Here is an 18,894-nt window from a genome sequence, read left to right as displayed (position 1 = left end):
AAATGTAGATTTAAGTCAAGAATAATAAACCAAAATTATAAAATGTTAATAATAGGTTAATCTGGGTAAAGGGCATTTGTATATTCTTTGTACAATCCCTGTTCTTGCAATTTTTCTATAAATTTGAAACTCTTTCTAAATAAAAAGTTAAAAACAAGTCTGCTGCCTAAAGGCACAGAGTTGGAAACAGTCAAATAATACATAGTTTTGCCTGGCAGAGGTTGATAGAGAATAATGGCATGTAAACTTCTTAAGATTTCAAATCAATAACCATGTATGAAGTCCACACTAAAACAAAACAGTTCAGAGCAAGCTTGTGGTAGGCTAAATAATGAGCCCCAAAGATAAAGCAGGTTCTAATCACTAGAATCTATGACTCTTACCTTATCTGGCAAAAGGGACTCTGTGAACATAATTAAGTTAAAGACCTTGAGCTGGGGAGTTATCTTAGACGAACCAAGTGGGCTCTTCATGTAATCACACACGCCTTTCTAAGAGAGATTTGACTAAGGAGAAATCACCAGGACCACTGAAGCAAGATGCTGTGCTCCATGCTTCGGAGACGGAAGAAGGGGAAAAAGCCAAGGAAAGCAGGCATTGCAACTCTACTGCTAGGAAAGTCAAGGATGCAGATTCTTTCTTAAGAGCCTCCAGAAGGAGTGTGGCCCTGCCAACACCTTGATTTTGGCTCAGTGAAACCGATTCAGACCTTTAAGTATGTGTTAAGACACCAAAGTGAAAGTGAAAGTTCCTCAGTGATGTCCGACTCTGCGATTCCATGGACTGCCATGGAATTCTCCAGGCCAGAACACTGGAGTGGGTAGCCTTTCCCTTCTCCAGGGTGTTTTCCCAACCCAGGGATCAAACCCAGGTCTCCCGCATTGCAGGCAGATTCTTTACCAGCTGAGCCACAAGGGAAGCCCAAAAACACTGGAGTGGGTAGCCAATCCCTTCTCCAGGGGATCTTCCCGACGCAGGAATAGAGCCGGGGTCTCCTGCATTGCAGGGGAATTCTTTACCAACTGAGCTCTCAGGGAAGCCCCTGTTAAGACAACAAGTTTGTGGTAATTTGTTACAGCTATTGTAGGAAACTAATGCTAATAAACTGAACTGACTGAATGTTAATAACTAAAATTTTTGATTTAACTTACTTAAGATAAATATTGTTATTTAGTACAAGAAATCAGACTTTAGAGATTTTAAAAACTTTACTGTGCAATCTGAAATATCTACTTTTCTATGCAAAACAGCAACTTTTTCCTGTCTTTGTTACTACCATATTTTCTGTAACTTCTAGCAGTGATTAGAAGGAATGGTCAACAGCCAAACTCTACAGATTGTCATTATTTTACTCTAAATTAATACATTTATATACAGAATGAAAGATATATGAATATGACTTAAAATTTTAAGGAAGATTAGATGTCTTAATTTGTAGTTTTCTGTACTCTACAACTAAAATGATTAAGAGAGTAAATTTATATACTGAATGTTAGTTTAAAACACAAATAACTATAAAGAATGAATTATACACAAAAAGGCTCCATCACCCATTAAATATCATTTAAGGCCATCCAAGACTCCATTTCATAAAAATACATCCATGAAAAATCCACTACTCTATTATCTGGACACTTATGGAATATCTCTGCATAATTCTCCCTGTATAACTTTCATCAATCAATATGGGAATTTCCTCAAGGTAAGTAGATTACAGCTCTCTTGAAAAAGATGTACTAAACTAGTTCAAGTTACAGTGTGTTTCATAAATATTTAATATGCTACCTTTTCCACGGGTTAATCCAAAGAGCACAAATGAATTTCTAATGATGTAACTTTTGGCACTAGTGACAGGCTGCTGCTGCTGCTAAGTCGCTTCAGTCGTGTCCAACTCTGTGCGACCCCATAGACGGCAGCCCACCAGGCTCCCCTGTCCCTGGGATTCTCCAGGCAAGAACACTGGAGTGGGTTGCCATTTCCTTCTCCAATGCATGAAAGTGAAAAGTGAACGGGAAGTCGCTCAGTCGTGTCCGACTCTTAGCGACCCCATGGACTGCAGCCTACCAGGCTCCTCCGTCCATGGGATTTTCCAGGCAAGAGTACTGGAGTGGGGTGCCATTGAGAGACAAATTTTTGAGGCTATTCTATAACTCAAAGTAGAATTATACTCTGATCCCTCTCAAATTTATATCTCTATCCTTACAATCTCTCTTGAATTCTAGACTCAAAATTAAACTACCTACATATATTGTCACCCTGCTTATTTAACTTATATGCAGAGTACATCATGCAAAATGCCAGGCTGGATGAAGCACAAGCTGGAATCAAGACTGCTGGGAGAAATATTAATAACCTTGGATAAGCAGATGACAGCACCCTTATGGCAGAAAGCGAAGAAAAACTCAAGAGCCTCTTGATGAAAGTGAAAGGGGAGAGTGAAAACACTGGCTTAAAACTCAACATTCAGAAAACTAAGATCATGGAATCCGGTCCCATCACTTCATAGCAAACAGATGGGGAAACAACGGCAACAGTGACAGACTTTATTTTGAGGGCTCCAAAATCACTGCAGATGGTGACTGCAGCCATGAAATTAAAAGACTCTTGCTCCTTGGAAGAAAAGCTATGACCAACCTAGACAGCATATTAAAAAGCAGAGACAGTACTTTACCAACAAAGGTCGGTCTAGTCAAAGCTAAGGTTTTTCCAGTAGTCAAGAATGGATGTGAGAGTTGGGCTATAAAGAAAGCTGAGCACCAAAGAATTGATGCTATTGAACTGGGGTGTTGGAGAAGACTCTTGTAGTCCCCTTAAACTACAAGGAGATCCAACCAGTTCATCTTAAAGGAATCAGTCCTGAATATGTATTAGAAGGACTGATGCTGAAGCTGAAACTCCAATACTTTGGCCACCTGATGCAAAGAACCGACTCACTGGAAAAAAAACCCTGATGCTGGGAAAGATTGAAGGCAGGAGGAGAAAGGGATGACAGAGGATGAGATGGTTGGATGGCATCACTGATGAGATGGACATGAGTTTGAGTAGGCTCTGGGAGTTGGTGATGGACAGGAAATCCTGGCGTGCAGCAGTCCTTGGGGTCGCAAAGAGTCGGACACGACTGAATGACTGAGCTGAACTGAACTGACGACATTTCTACTGGGATGTCTCATAATCATCTCAAACTTAATATGTCCAAACCTAAAATCTTGATGCCCCCCTCCCAAATCTGTTCCTTCACCTGTGTTTACCATCTCAGTAAACAGTACTCTCATTCACCCAGTTGTTCAGGACAAAGATCTTAGAGCTACTGAGTTCTCTTTTTCTCCCATATCCATATCCAACAAATCCTGGACTGACATTCATTAGGTATGTAGGAATGCAGCCTTTCCAACTGTTAAAATCTGGAAATACTTCACTGATACAGTAGATGCTGCAGGTTACCAGGTCTTCCCCTTCCAAGTTACGCTGGCCCCTCTGCAATAATCCAGACTCTTCACAAAAGACAACTAAAGAGGTAATTACCTTACACAGCATGGCTTATCCAGGATCCTGTTGATTGGCTGGTGTCTCAGTGTCTGAACTTTACCAATTATAAACATTTTTAAATTCAATCATCTCTACCAGTCTCTTCACACAGATCCTTTCCTTTACAACTAACATCCTTGTCCAAGCCACCATCCATCTCACCCTGATTACTGAAATAGTCTCCAAACTGGTCTTCTTATTTCTATTCTTCTCTACCTATCACATTCAACTCTCCACAATGCAACCAGAATGATTAAAAATATAAATCTACTCATCAATTCCCTCAAAATCTTTCAATGATTTGCTATCACGCTAAAAATAAAAACCCTAAAGATGGCCTACGACTCCTACATGACTGGCCTCAGTATTCACTTATTGAATGGAAGAATGAAAATGTTCTTAGGATCACAAAAGATTAAAATGAAGTCAAACCTTGCTTTCCCACTTATGAGCCATGAAATCTTGGAAAAATTATTTAACTTTTCTAAACTTCATTTTAATCATGGAGATTATACCTAAAGAACATAGAATCCTGTGTAAATAAAGTAAGATTGAATGAAACTGTACTTAATATTGAATACTACTATGAAAGCTTCATAATAGTAAGCATATTACTATTATGAAGTTTATTCTCTCATTTCAATATACAAGGAAACTAAGTATAATTAAGTCTACAGGCTAAATATGCTAATGAAGCCTAGCATTATTAGGTATTATAAATATACATGCCAAAAGAAAACAGTAAAATTATAACTAAAACATTTCTACAATCACAGGTAAATCCAATTAAGAAATAATTGCAAATGACAAAACCCAGAATAAAGTACTACAAAGTTTTGAAAGTTTTTCCAAAGCAATTCCAGAATTACTGAATTACATTCTTCCTTCCTTCTCTCTTTTGCACTGGAAAAGTTTTTCTAAGGGAATCTATCTCTGATATGATCATGGAAATCAGTACAAAAATTTTACTTGCTTTAGACAAATCTTATAAAATACTTTTTCTTCCATAAAGAATGATACAAATTTAAAGTCTTCAACTGAGTGAAACAGCAATTCCTGGAAGGTCCCCTAACTTTATGAATAGATTTATATACTATCTGCTGATGTTACTAGAAAAACTGTAAGTGCTATATACAAAGATGCAGGATGGAAAATCAAGCAGTAAAATTTTATCTCTCCTAACAACTGACTGGCATTTTAACAGCATGCTTTGATTTCTCAGGAAAAAAAGAATTAGTCTGAATAGAGTTCCTTTATATCATTTTAGAGCAGGAAAAAAAACTGAAAAGTAACCCAGTCAAACAAGAGTTTGGGGGGAAAAAAATCATGCTCCAGAGTTTTAGACTTCTTTTTGATACAGTTTTGGCTCATACATTTAATTCAAATTTAATCTATGACACCATGAAAAAAATATTTATCTTACTAAGGTGAAAACATATTAAGGACAAGTTTTTTATTTTCTTTTTGTAGTTCCTCAACAGGAAATATTAAATAAACACTGCTAACTTTGAACTATATCAACACAACTCGTTAAGCTGCATTTCTATAAATAACTCTATATTGAACTTTTGGTATTTTAAATAAATCCAGTTACAGAAAATACAACTTGTCCTCTAATAGTACCTCTAGTGTCGTATATCAGATTTCTTTGACTGTAAGCCACAGAAACTCGTTTTGGGGAAATTAAGGAAAAATGGGAATTTGTTGAAAAAATATGGGGAAATTCAAAGAATTTTTAAAAGAGGCTGAAAAGTTACACTTAAAATAGGTAGGTATATGGATTTATCATCCCATCAAGATTACTCACAATGAGTGAAAGGCAATTGCCCAAAAAGAAATTGAATTGCTAATAGGAAAGGAAGAAATATGCTGACAAGGGAGATGTGAAGAGCAGTACACGTAACTTACTGTAATCACTCCAGAAATAGTCCTGTAATCTAATATGTGCACTGCATCTGAAATTCTCTACAGTAAAAGGCAAATGAGATAACACTGCTGCAAGCATCCTATCTTCTAATATCATTAGAAAAATCTGATTTGGGTTCTATATCCAAAGTATTCTAAACATTTTCAAGGCCCATAAAACCATCTCCAAAGGACAGTTATCAATTTTAGTGCAGTTTAAATGTCCACAGCTGTTCCGACAATATCTGAATTTTATAAAACAATGAATTGTGTGAGTGGTAATCACTACAGTAGGTCTGTTCCAAGAATACGTGGTTCTCACAGTTTAGGTCAATGATGCTATTACAGTATGAAAGGAACTGTCCTTCTTTTAGCAAAGATCAGTGCTCTCCAATTACTGTTTTTGTGTTATGAAAGGCCTGAAACAAAGCTTTACAGACTGGTTCTGATTAGTTGAAAATGATAAATACAGAGTGAGATGGGATTGAGAACAGGATCTGCCTATCCTACGTCTAAGCCAGAGGCAATAAAATAAGTGGTTGTAAGTTTTTCTGCATTAGGTAAGTTTCTATAAGCAAGGAACCTCTGTCTGGCACAGAATAATAGCCTGTGAATTTTGTTGTAACCCACAACTCAGTCCTTTGTTCCATTCTCTCTCTATACTCCCTTCCTTCATGATCTCAGCTGAACTCATGGTTTTCGGTATCATCAACTATTCCCAATTTAACATTTTTAAGCCAGTCAGCCCCAAACAGTACAGACCTCTCTCCACTAAACTCCAATTGCTTTTCAACATCTCCTCTAAGACGTCTAAAAGATATCTCAAACATAACATGCCAAACCCAAACTGATCTGCCTCCTAAAGTCTCCCTCATATCCATTGATGACAACTCTATCTTAATCTAAGGTCAAAAAGTCTTAAAGTCAATTTTAGTGTAGTTTAAATGTCTCTTTTCTTTCTCCCTTTATTAAATTTCTAAAGGAAAATGTAAGTTATGCTGTGTACTTATACACACTATACTAAAGTAACTATGTCCTAATATGTTACATGACTAACCCTGAGAAAAATAATTTATGATAAAATATTCATGGATCTGAGATAGAAGATTTCCTATTTTTCTAAAACAAAATCATCAAGTTTCTACAACTTGAAAAGTGCCATGGAGTCTTAAGTGCGTGCTTTGGTAGTCAATACTGCCACCCGATGGCAAATACTAAACTCTAAAACCAAAGGACGGAAAGAAAATACCTGACCAGACTGTTCAATTCAAATGCTCACCTCAATATGTAAAATGTTTTATTTAGCAAGTAAATTTCATAATTTATTGGAGTACTCGTCTACTGAAACATCTGTACCTGAATGTCCACATAACACTAAACAGGCAAACTAAACCTTTCTAATTCATTCATTTAAGAAAAAAAAGAATTTGAGTGCCTACTATACAACAGGCACTAGAGAAGATGCTGAGGATATAAAGATGATCAAAACATAATTATTCTTAACTTCATGGAGTTTACATTCCAGTAGGAAAGATAATCAAAGAATCACACCAGCGTAACTGTGGTGGATGCTACACATCGAAAGGATTCAGTGCTAGGAAAGCGTCTAATGGAGGACCTGCCCCCAGAATGCTGAGGGTGAAGGAGAAGTGCGGAAATAAGAAAGGCCTTGAGATATGTAGGGACAAAGAACACGCAAGGAACCGAAATAAATCCAAACCAAGTGTAACTAAATTTAAAGAATCAGAAACACTATAGAAAACTACAAATTACCTGACGTACACATTAAGATGCTATCTTTTAATCAATAATCTCAAAGGCTGAAAACATCCAACTTCAATCCTTACCTGAGAACTACGACTGGACCGAAAAGGAATACTGAACATTCATAAAGAATTAGAGGACTAAATGACGGCATTGAACAGGATATGCCGGGACAGGAAAGGACCGGGGACGATTTTTCAATGTCCAAGTAATGATCTTTCATACAAAACCTGATAATCTGTTTTTCAACTCCATAGAATTGGGGGAGGGAATGTTCTGTGGTAATAAATTGAGAATTGTACCCTGAAGCCTGCTGGTTTATCTTTTCCACCTGTCGACTACTACCATCTATTCCACATCACAAAGTTTTTCTGAGCAGACACGAGAGAACTGTTCAACACATTCCTCGTCAATTATGGCAACAATCTATACTTTAAAATATTTTATTTGTATTTTTTCCTTTATTTAGAAGACTCTAATCATCTGAACCCCCTTCCTTGTTTAGGAAAATCTCTAACTGTGTGGATTTTGTTCAGAAACAAAATCTATTCCCACACAATTGAGAAGGTAGGGGTAAGACCTAAATTTAGCCAAGTAGATATTACCGAGCAGGCCTTCAAACCTTCGTAAGTGATAACAAAGATGTGGGGAGAGTTTAGAACTTCTCTACCCAAGCCTACAGCATGCCGTATCCACAGCAAGGACACAGGGGTGGTGCCCCAGGATCCAGTGGCAGCGACAGGAATATCCTAATCAAACTTTTCTGTGGCTATATCTGTGCTGGGAACCAACCCACTAGCCTTCCATTACACCTATCCCTTTGCAACCAAGGTTTTACAGCCTTCCCATCACCTTTGTGAGCTACCCAATGTCCTTTTGTATTAATCAGAGTACAGGTTAAGACAACCAAAAGTAAGTTGCTTAAATAAGCTAAAAGTTCATTCTTTTCTCATAAAACACATTCTACAGGCAAATATGCAAGTGTTACCACAGTTGCTGCCATTTACCAGCCATTGTAAAAGATCTCAGTGATGTAAAATTCCCACACAGCATTTCTACTCATATCCTACTGACCTAATACAGTATAATAACCATGCTAGATGCAAAGAAGGCTGAGGAATATGGTATGCAGCTGAAGACCATGTGCTTGAGAGCTACAAACTCAGTGAATTCTATCACCAAAAAGAAGGCAAGAACAAATCCTGGGAGGCAGAGATCCCTGACATAGTTCCCAATAACTGCCTTTTCTGCTCAGGGAAGCCAGAACTGTGTCTGTTGCTTACAATCAAACCAAAGACTTCCAGTGGTTCTGATTGTCTAAAGTTATGTAAGAGAGAAACCTTGAGCCACTCTGATTAGGGAGTTGATTGGGGGCAGGGGTGGGGGAAAACACATAGCTACTTGAAGCTCTGCTTCCTTAAATACAAAATTAGGGATCAGATCTGAGGCTCAAAGAAACCAGACTATACATCATCTGTCTTGAAAGAAGCACAATATCCATTTCACCAAACACTACCCATAAAATATTCATCAGAGATAAATTAATTACTAAGAAGCAGTAATGGTATACAAATGTCTAGTTTCTATGTAATATTTTATAATTTATAAAGCACTTTCACATTATTCTCATTTTAAAAAACGTGTACATGTATACATGTGTATGTGTTAATATATATATATAAACTTCATATTATCACTTTGCTTTAAAAGTAAACATACCCAGTATTTGTTCCCCATGTCCACTTTCTTTTAGACATTTAAGAGTCAAGTCCTGACAAGAATAATAAAATGTGAAATGCCAATAAACAGAGCCAGAAAAACAACAGATAACGTTTTCAACCAGATATATATTACAAAACACCCAGAAAATAAAGTATTTTAAAGATGGAAGAAAAGAACAAAGAAAGGACAGAGATGTTCATAGAGAATATTTTACAAATATATTTCTCATTTGCTTTTAAGACTGTTGAGATGAGCTGGGGACTAATAGCAGATGAAGACAAGTTAGAAAAAAAACCTTGCATATAAGCTATACTTCTATTTCTCAGGCCTTAGCTTAAATATATTCTTGATGTACTTACTAATCTCTTCAGAGAAAAGGACATTATTTTAGATTCAAGACTGAAATGGAAAAAAAAAAAAAAGATACCTCAAGGCACTTTTTAAGGGAAGACAGGCCATGAATTATTAAAATAGCCACTCAACAAAATACATCCTATAATTAAAAACACTGAGAAATTTGTATCTGTCATAATCATAATAGGGAATCAAATGCAACTCAATAATCACTGATATTTCATATGGTTGGAGTAACTAATTTTTTAATGAAATAACATGTGTTAAAGATGGGCATAATTTATGGAAAGCCTAAAATAATTGCTCCAAATAACTACTCAGCACACTCAGCAACATTTGTTTAATTTGTCCGAGGAAAGTTAAATATGAGGAGCACACTCTCCTTGGTTTTTACCTGGGTCTGATAGGAACTACTGCTACGACTGCTACACATGGTCATGTAACTTTAGATTATGTATTTCTTGAGTCAAATTTCCCCCATCAACAGGATTAATACACAGGATTCTCAATGTGTAAATATAAGTTGCACAAAGCAAGCTCTCGGTAGGTAAGTACTGTAGTTGGCCAAAGAGTTCACTGGGATTCTTCTGCAACATCGCAAGGGAAAAACCCAAATGAACGCTTTGGCCAGCCCAATCTATAAATATATTTTATACAGACCCTATATAATAGTAAGATTTATGATTTTATACCCAAATACTTAAAGCTAAAACTTGTCAATATACTCTAAATTTAATATTTAATAATACATGTTGATAAAAATTATTTAGAAATTCTTCCCTAATTCTTACTGCTTTTGCCACAGGCAACTGAAAAACTTTTTAAAATATTCTATGTTCTTTTAAAAATAGCCACAAGAGGTCAGTCTTTACTAAGAAAGAAGTTTAATATAGTCCAGTACCTTCCAAGATAAGCATCTATTTTTACAACATGCTATTTATGTTACCCATTATAAATCAAATTTTGATGTACCAGGTGTTAATTTTAGCCAAGCCACCAAATCTTTGGGAACCCATCAAAAAATTAAAGAAAATCAATAATCATACATCTACAATTTAAAGAGTTTCATTTATAAATTTATTTGATTCTCATAATAGCATGTAGACAAAATCTTTACTGATTTTGTGAAAAAAGTGAAAGTCGTTCAATCATGTCCAACTCTTTACGACCCCATGGACTACACACCACCAGGCTCCTCTGTCCATGAGACTTCCCAGGCAAGAATATTGGAGTGGATAACCATTCCCTTCACCAAGGGATCTTCCCCACCCAGGGATGGAACCTGGGTCTCCTGCATTGCAGGTAGATTCTTTACCATCTGAGTCACCTGGGAAGCCTTTTGAAGAAGCAAATTATTAAGACGTTGACTACTACTGAAATTCTAAAAATGAATCTATGAGATTTGGGTGTGCAAACTACAGCAAATGAGTGTAGATATTATTTGTATTAATATATTAGCTATGTGACTCCATGTTTCAAAAGCCACTTACCTTGCCAGCTATCATTGCAGACACACAACTTTTCTCCTGTTAGGTCACAGTAACCGTGATCTGGACTGCCGCAATTGGCTTTACAGTAGGGGATATCACAAGCTTCACCCTTCCAGTATTTATCACATTCACAATACACTTGACTTGAAACAGAGACACTAGTTGTACACTTCCCATGACCAGAGCAATTGTTAGGACAAGAATTGATTCTGTAAAATATAATTCATAAATATTCAAATTCAAGATGATTAGAAAAATAATCTGGGCTGGTATTTTGTTAAATTTATAAATGTTATATGTGTCCATGTGTTTCATTTAACACATTTTACAATGTGACTTCAATTCTTTACTCTGTACTTTTTTACCCCTAAGGCGATTCAGGTATACATATCTTCAACTGGCCTCAGTCCATTCAATGAATTTACTCTGCTACCAAGACTACACACTCAACGTCTGCAGGATCTATACAGTTCCAAGCACAATGTTTGGTAAATATTCAAGTACTCAAATGTTTTATAGGATATGAGTACACTTTATAGGCAAAAAATAAGGTCATGAATACATGAAACAGTAAGAGAAGGCAAAACATAAACTGGTTGCTGCTAAGCTAAGTCACTTCAGTCGTGTCCGACTCTGTGCGACCCCATAGATGGCAGCCCACCAGGCTCCCCCATCCCTGGGATTCTCCAGGCAAGAATACTGGAGTGGGTTACCATTTCCTTCTCCAATGCATGAAAGTGAAAGTGAAGTCGCTCAGTCGTGTCCGACTCTTCACGACCCCGTGGACTGCAGCCTACAAGGCTCCTCCGTCCATGGGAGTTTCCGGGTAGGAGCACTGGAGCGGGTGCCATCGCCACATGACACTTAAATAGCATGCTATCACCTAAACACTGTTGTGGAAATTAAAAGGTGTTTATCGGATTTTATTTTAAGGCTCCCTAACTGATTATATTTTACTATATATTTATTCTCCCTTGTGTACATGCTTGATATAAATAAACTCTATAATAAATTGCTGATTCAAGGATATTTAGGATGTCTTATTCCTCATGAAAAATCCTCGGTTATCATTTTCTACATTACTGAAGAAAACAAACAAACAAAAAAATGTATCAAATTCTTCTGTGGTCATTCCTAATGAAAACAACCAAAAGAATCTCTGGCTAATTCACTTCACCCTTGGACTTCTATAAAAATTTGCACTGAGAGTTAGACATAAGAAACACTCAAGAAATATTATTTTTCTAATTTTAAAGAGGCAGTGGTATATAGCCACTTACCTTATCTCCTAAAAGCCTCAATTTTCCCATGTGTAAAATGGGGAAAATACTCACTTGACAGAACTGACGTGAAGAGAATTAAAGAATCTTATTGTATATACAGCATTCAGCACAGTTTCTGCAATAAGAAGGACTATGAAAATGTAGCTCTCTTCATTCTTCAGATTAGGTATAAAATACCTTGGAGCACAGAGGGGCAGATAACAGCTCTCTGCAATCCTGAACATTTGTGACTTAAAGTTACACTCGGTGTGTGTTTCTTTACTTAATCATTTCCCGACGATTTTTAATTTTGTAATTAATTTTCAACCAAACCTAACTTGTTACCATGGTGCCTTGAAGCTTACAAATTATCCTAATACAAGCTTAGACAGGATTTGGGGGATCATATTATTAAAAATCTTATGTAACAGGAAGAGACGCTGTATATTTTGGAATTTAACACCCTAGCCGATTCCTGGTACATAAGACATTTATACAAACAAACAATAAACTCTTTTATGTCAAATTATAAGAATCATTATTACAATACGAATTTAAAAAAAAATACTTACGAGTAAAAAATGTTGAAACCAGTTAGATTATATGCAGCATCACTAAAAAAATGTAACAGTGCATAGCCAGATGTTGTAACAACTTCAGGCACAGTTTCATTTCCCCGTATTTCAGGAACTATCAAACCACTGTTAAGAGAGCAAAGTTGAACATTGTGTATATTAATGTACGTATGACTGTTAATCACATAAGACTTATTCAAAATATTCTTTTCACAATCATTAACTATCTATTATATATTACAATGCACAACAAGAAGAATAAATCTAAAATGAGTTCCCAGTCATTTCTCACCAATGAGCTCTACTGCTGCTGCTGACGACAGAAAACATCTACTCTCAGGCCACGATACTCCTTTCTCTCTTCTCAACACTAGACTGTAATTTCTGCCCTTTGCCCTGTTGTCCATTCTCTCATAAGACCACAGGGTGCTCTTTTACTTAAGTTCTATGTAAACCTTCATTTAAAGATACCTTGGGAAAGAACTGTTGTTGCTAAGCTGCTATGTCTGACTCTTTGGAACCCCATGGACTGTAGCCCACCAGGCCCCCTGTCCATGGGATTTCCCAGGCAAGAATACTAGAGCAGGTTGCCATTTCCTTCTCCAGGGGATCTTTCCGATCCAGATATCAATCCGCATCTACTGCATTGTAAGGCAGATTTCTTCACCACTGAGCCACCTGGGAAGAACTAATATGGTTAAAATGTCCATTCTACCCAAAGCAATACTACCTTTATTTTCTTGGGCTCCAAAATCACTGCAGATGGTGACTGCAGCCATGAAGTTAAAAGGCGCTTGCTTGCTCCTTGGAAGAAAAGCTATGAGAAACCTAGATAGCATATTAAAAAGCAGAGACATTACTTTGTCAACAAAGATCAATCTGGTCAAAACTGGTTTTTTCAATAGTCATGTATGGATGTTGAGAGTTGGACCATAAAGAAAACTGGGTGCTGAAGAATTGATGCTTTTGAACTGTGGTGTGGAGAAGACTCTTGAGAGTCCCTTGGACTGCAAGAAGAGCCAACCAGTCCATCCTAAAGGAAATCAGTCCTGAATATTCATTGGAAGGACTGATGCTGAAGCTGAAACTCCCTCCAATGCTTTGGCCACCTGATGCAAAGAACAGACTCATTGAAAAAGACCCTGATGCTGGGAAAGATTGAAGGCAGGAGAAGGGGACGACAGAGGATGAGACGGTTGGGTGGCATCACCAACTCAATAGACATGGGTTTGAGCAAACTCCAGGAGTTGGTGATGGACGGAAAAGCCTGGCGTGCTGCAGTCCATGGGATCACAAAGAGTCAGACATGACTAAATGACTGAACTGAACTGAACACAAAGCAATCTACAGATTCAATGGAATCCTTAGCAAAACACCCATGACATTGTTCATGGAACTAGAACAAATAATCCTAAAATTTGTATGAAACCACAAAAGATCTTGAATAGCCAAAATAATCTTGATAGAAAAAAAAAAAAAGAACAAAGCTGGAGGCATCCTGCTCCATGACTTTTGGCTATAATACAAAGATACAGGAATCAAAACAGAATAGTTTTAGCATAAAAAAGACAAAAAGATCAATGGAACAGAATAGAAAGCTCAGAAATAAACCCACACACTTATGGTCAATTAATCAATGTCAAAGGAGGCAAGAATATACAATGGAGAAAAGCTGGTCTCTTCAACAAGTACTGCTGGGAAAACTAGATGGTTATATGCAAAACAATGAGATTAGAACATGCCCTCACACCATACAAAAATAAACTCAAGATGGATTAAAGACCTAAATATAAGACCAGAAACCATACTACTCCTGGAAGAAAACATAGGCAGGATACCCTTTGACATAGTTGTCGGATTATTTGGGGGGATGTGCCCCCTCAGGAAAGGGAGACAAAAGCAAAAATAAACAAATGGGACCCAATCAAACTTAAAAGTTTTTGCACAGCAAAGGAAACCATCTGCAAAATAAAAAGACAACCTACTGAAAGGGAGAAGATATTTACAAATGATGTCTGATAAGGGGTTAATGTCCTAAATATAGAAAGAGCTCATAGAACTAAATATCAAATTTTTTTTAAAAGTTTTTTTTTACCTGATTGCGAAGACATGCATATACATTTTTCCAAAGAAGACATACAGATGTACAACAGGCACATGAAAAGATGCTAAACATTACTAATCATTAGAGAAATGCAAATCAAAACCACAATGAACCACCACCTCACACCTGTCAGAATGGCTATCATCAAAAAGAGGACATAACAAATGTTAGAGAGGATGTGAAGAAAAGGGAACTCTCTTGTACTCTTCATGGGAACGTAAATTGATGCAGCCACTACGGAAAACAGTATAAAAGTTTCTCAAAAAATTAAAAACAGAATACTGTATGACCCAGCAATTCTACTCTGGGATATATCTAAAGAAAATGAAAACACTAATCCAAAACGGTATATGTATTCCAAAGTTCTTAGCAGCATTATTTCAAAGTCAAGATATGGAGGCAACCTAAGTGTCTACCAAGAAATGAATGGATAAAGAAGATGTGGCACGCACACACACACACACACACAATGGAATATTACTTAGCCATAAAGAGAATGAAATTTTGCCATTTGCAACAACATGGATGAACCCGAAGGGTATTTTGCTTAGTGAAGTAACTCAGAGAAAGACAAATAAATGCTGTATGTTTTCACTTACATGTGAAATTTAAAAAAAATAAATAAAACAAACAAATGAATAAAACAAAACCGAAACAGACTCACAGACACAGGGAGCAAACCAATGGTTGCCAGTGGGGAGAGGGGTGGTGGAGGGAACAAGATAGGGGAAGAGGCTTAAGGGGTACAAAGTACTAGGTATACATGAATAAGATACAAGGACATAACATGCAGCACAGAGAATATAGCCAATATTTGATAAGAACTTTAAACGGAATATAATCTATAAAAATATCAAATCACTATGTTGCATACCAGAAACTAGTATAATATTGTAAAGCAACTATACTTCAATTAGATAGATAAAATAAAACCACCTTGGTACTCTCTAACAAGTGACCTTATAGCATTACTCTTCCCCACTGGTTGCAAATTCTCATGAAGCTAGACAGAACACTTCATCCGATCAGCTAAGTGATTACAATGATATTCCAGTTAAAGTTGCACATCTGCAATTCACTAACCTAGTTTTAGATTATCTTAACATACATACTTTTTATAATTCTTTAGCATTTTGCATACTCATGCAAATCACATCAATATATAATTATTCCAAAAGACAACAAACACAAAAGAAAATGAAGTTTGTTGGGGAAAAATATAACTGTGTAAAAGCAGGAGTTCTATATTAATAACTGGTATTTCTCCCTTTTTAAGCATTCTGTTCACAGGGGAAAATTACATATCTTCATTTACTTATACCATACTATCCTCTCTAAATCTAAGAAAACATATAAGAAAAAAAAAAAGCTGCTAACAACAAATTACATTACTCAAAGTATCCGATTCCTTTAGACACTGTTAAACTTATGTTTAGGTACCAACAGGTACTGAAGTCCCTCATTCAGATTGTATTTGACAGAACAAAATGAAATATTATAGTCAAGTAATTCATTTTGTAAACACATTTTGAAAAGCAAACAAATTAAAAAGTAAACAACCCCTGATGTTTTAACAATTATTATAACATTTACTAGCTTCTGTTTGTGAAGGAACAAAAGATTTTAAAAGACTGTCAACAGAATTAATTTCTGTAAGACCAGTTTTAGTTACACATATATAATTTTCACTATAGTGAGATTACATCACATGAATACATTGCTAAAAATAATATTCCAGATCTTTTTAACAGATATGATTAAACACTCTGAAACAGATGAAAAGAGCAGATTTGTTTGCTTGGCTGTTTGTTTGTGTTTTAAAAACAATAAATGAAAGAAGATTCCCACTTCCCATATAACATACCTATTTGGACCAACCAACCTTCTCACTGAAGTCAACTAGAAAAGGAACTGGCCTCACCATTTCTCCATACAGGCATTCACTAATTTCAAAGTTAGAGGTCAGGTTCAAAGGGCTAAGAAACTGGACTGTTTCACAGAGCTAGGAAACCACAGAGTAGAACACAGAACCCCCTCTGACCTGAGACCCCAAAGACTAGGAGTAAAAGTGAACCCATAAAAGACAGGACCTTCAGAAACGACAGCGTGGCTGTGAATCACCTCAACACCTGATTTAGAATCCAGCTGGCTGTGAATTTCTAGTGTCCCCGGCATTCTCCGGGAATATAACAAATTCCTAGGCCTCAAATTATTATTACTAATGATTTTACAATCAAGGTGTCAGGCACATGATCGTCCAGCACACAATAAAAAAAATAACACATCTCCATTCCAATCCATCTCCATATTATAAAATGGAGAATTATATATAGTTCTATCTTGCCTACAGAATAAAGTCAATTTCCTTAGTGTGGTAAGAAGAAAGCAATGTTACAGTGATCTGCTGCTGCTGCTGCTTCTAAGTCGCTTCAGTCGTGTCTGACTCTGTGCGACCCCATGGACGGCAGCCCACTAGGCTGCTCTGTCCCTGGGATTCTCCAGGCAAGAATACTGGAGTGGGTTGCCTTCTCCAATGCACGAAAGTGAAAAGTGAAAGTGAAGTCGCTTAGTTGTGCCTGATTCTTAGCGACCCCATGGACTGCAGCCTACCAGGCTCCTTCATCCATGGGATTCTCCAGGCAAGCGTACTGGAGTGGGGTGCCATTGCCTTCTTCAGTTACAGTGATCAAGGGACAATAAAACCAGGCTTATATTCTGATTCCACTGCTTACAAGTTAAGCAACTCTGAGCCACTCACAGAATCTCTCTGTGCCTCAATTCTCCATTTACAAAATAGCAATAATACCTACCTGAAAGGTTACTGTGAGGAGTCAATGACTTGATGTATATATAAAGGACTTGATGTATATATAAATGCTACCTGGCACATGAGCATGCAGGAGATGCTATTGATTACCATTTATAGAGTACTCGGGCTCCCACCTATCCCTTCATATTTCCTATGATCAAGCTACTCATCACTACTTACTACTGTCCCAAAATATAATGTTCTTTAGGGTGTATATGCCACTATGAACAAAGCTAGTGGAGGTGGAATTCCAGTTGAGCTATTTCAAATCCTAAAAGATGATGCTGTGAAAGTGCTGCACTCAGTAGGCCAGCAAATTTGGAAAACTCAGCAGTGGCCATAGGACTGGAAAAGGTCAGTTTTCATTCCAATCCCAAAGAAAAGCAATGCCAAAGAATGTTCAAACTACCGCACAGTTGCATTCATCTCACACGCTAGCAAAGTAACGCTCAAAATCCTCCAAGCCAGGCTTCAACAGTATGTGAACCGTAAACTTCCATAGGTTCAAGCTGGATTTAAAAAACGCAGAGGAACCAGAGATCAAGTTGCCAACATCCGTTGGGTCAACGAAAAAGCAAGAGTTCCAGAAAAACACCTACTTTTGCTTTATTGATTAGGCCAAAGCCTTTGACTGTGTGAATCACAACAAATTGTGGAAAATTCTTAAAAAGATGGGAATACCAGACCACCTGACCTGCCTTCTGAGAAATCTGTATGCAGGTCAAGAAGCAACAGCTAGAACTGGACATGGAACAACAGACTGGTCCCAAATCAAGAAACCAGTATGTCAATGCTGATTATTGTCACCCTGCTTATTTAACTTATATGCAGAGTACATCATGCGAAATGCTGGGCTGGATGAAGCACAAGCTGGAATCAAGGTTGCCAGGAGAAATATCAATAACCTCAGATACGCAAATGACACCACCCTTATGGCAGAAAGCGAAGAACAACTTAGGAGCCTCTTGATGAAAGTGAAAGAGAAGAGTGAAAAAGTTGGCTTAAAACTCAACATTCAAAAACTAAGATTGTGGCATCTGGTCGCATCACTTCATGACAAACAGATGGGGAAACAATGGAAACAGTGAGAGACTATTTTGGGGGGCTCCAAAATCACTGCAGATGGTGACTGCAGCTATGAAGTTAAAAGACACTTGCTCCTTGGAAGAAAAGCTATGACAAACCTAGATAGCATATTAAAAAGCAGAGACATTACTTTGCCAACAAAGGTCCATCTAGTCAAAGCTATGGTTTTTTCAGTAGCCACGTATGGATGTGAGAATTGGACTATCAAGAGAGCTGAGTGCAGAAGAATTGATGCTTTTGAACTGTGGTGTTGGAGAAGACTCTTGAGAGTCCCTTGGACTGCAAGGAAATTCAACCA

The 18,894-nt window shown here is 37.1% G+C and overlaps 1 protein-coding gene across 4 annotated transcripts in view; it reads right to left on the bottom strand.

Moving 5' to 3' along the window:
• ATRNL1 (attractin like 1) overlaps positions 1-18,894 on the bottom strand; it is an 808,308-nt gene that overhangs the window by 748,275 nt on the left and 41,139 nt on the right. For all 4 annotated transcript variants that reach the window (XR_011564298.1, XR_011564299.1, XM_070780901.1 and 1 more), the window contains exons 4-5: positions 12,595-12,723; positions 10,761-10,969 (exon numbers count right to left, since the gene is read on the bottom strand). Coding sequence is in view for 2 of the 4 variants with exons in the window: in XM_070780901.1 (XP_070637002.1) it covers positions 10,761-10,969; positions 12,595-12,723 (338 nt within the window). In the remaining 2 variants the exon portion in view is untranslated. The remainder of the gene's footprint in view (positions 1-10,760; positions 10,970-12,594; positions 12,724-18,894) is intronic.

The sequence above is a fragment of the Bos indicus genome, chromosome 26 (assembly GCF_029378745.1).
Source record: "Bos indicus isolate NIAB-ARS_2022 breed Sahiwal x Tharparkar chromosome 26, NIAB-ARS_B.indTharparkar_mat_pri_1.0, whole genome shotgun sequence".
NCBI classification, from domain to species: domain Eukaryota; kingdom Metazoa; phylum Chordata; class Mammalia; order Artiodactyla; family Bovidae; genus Bos; species Bos indicus.
The sequence above is the reverse complement of the archived record's forward strand: the minus strand, read 5'-3'. Positions and strand labels throughout refer to the sequence as shown.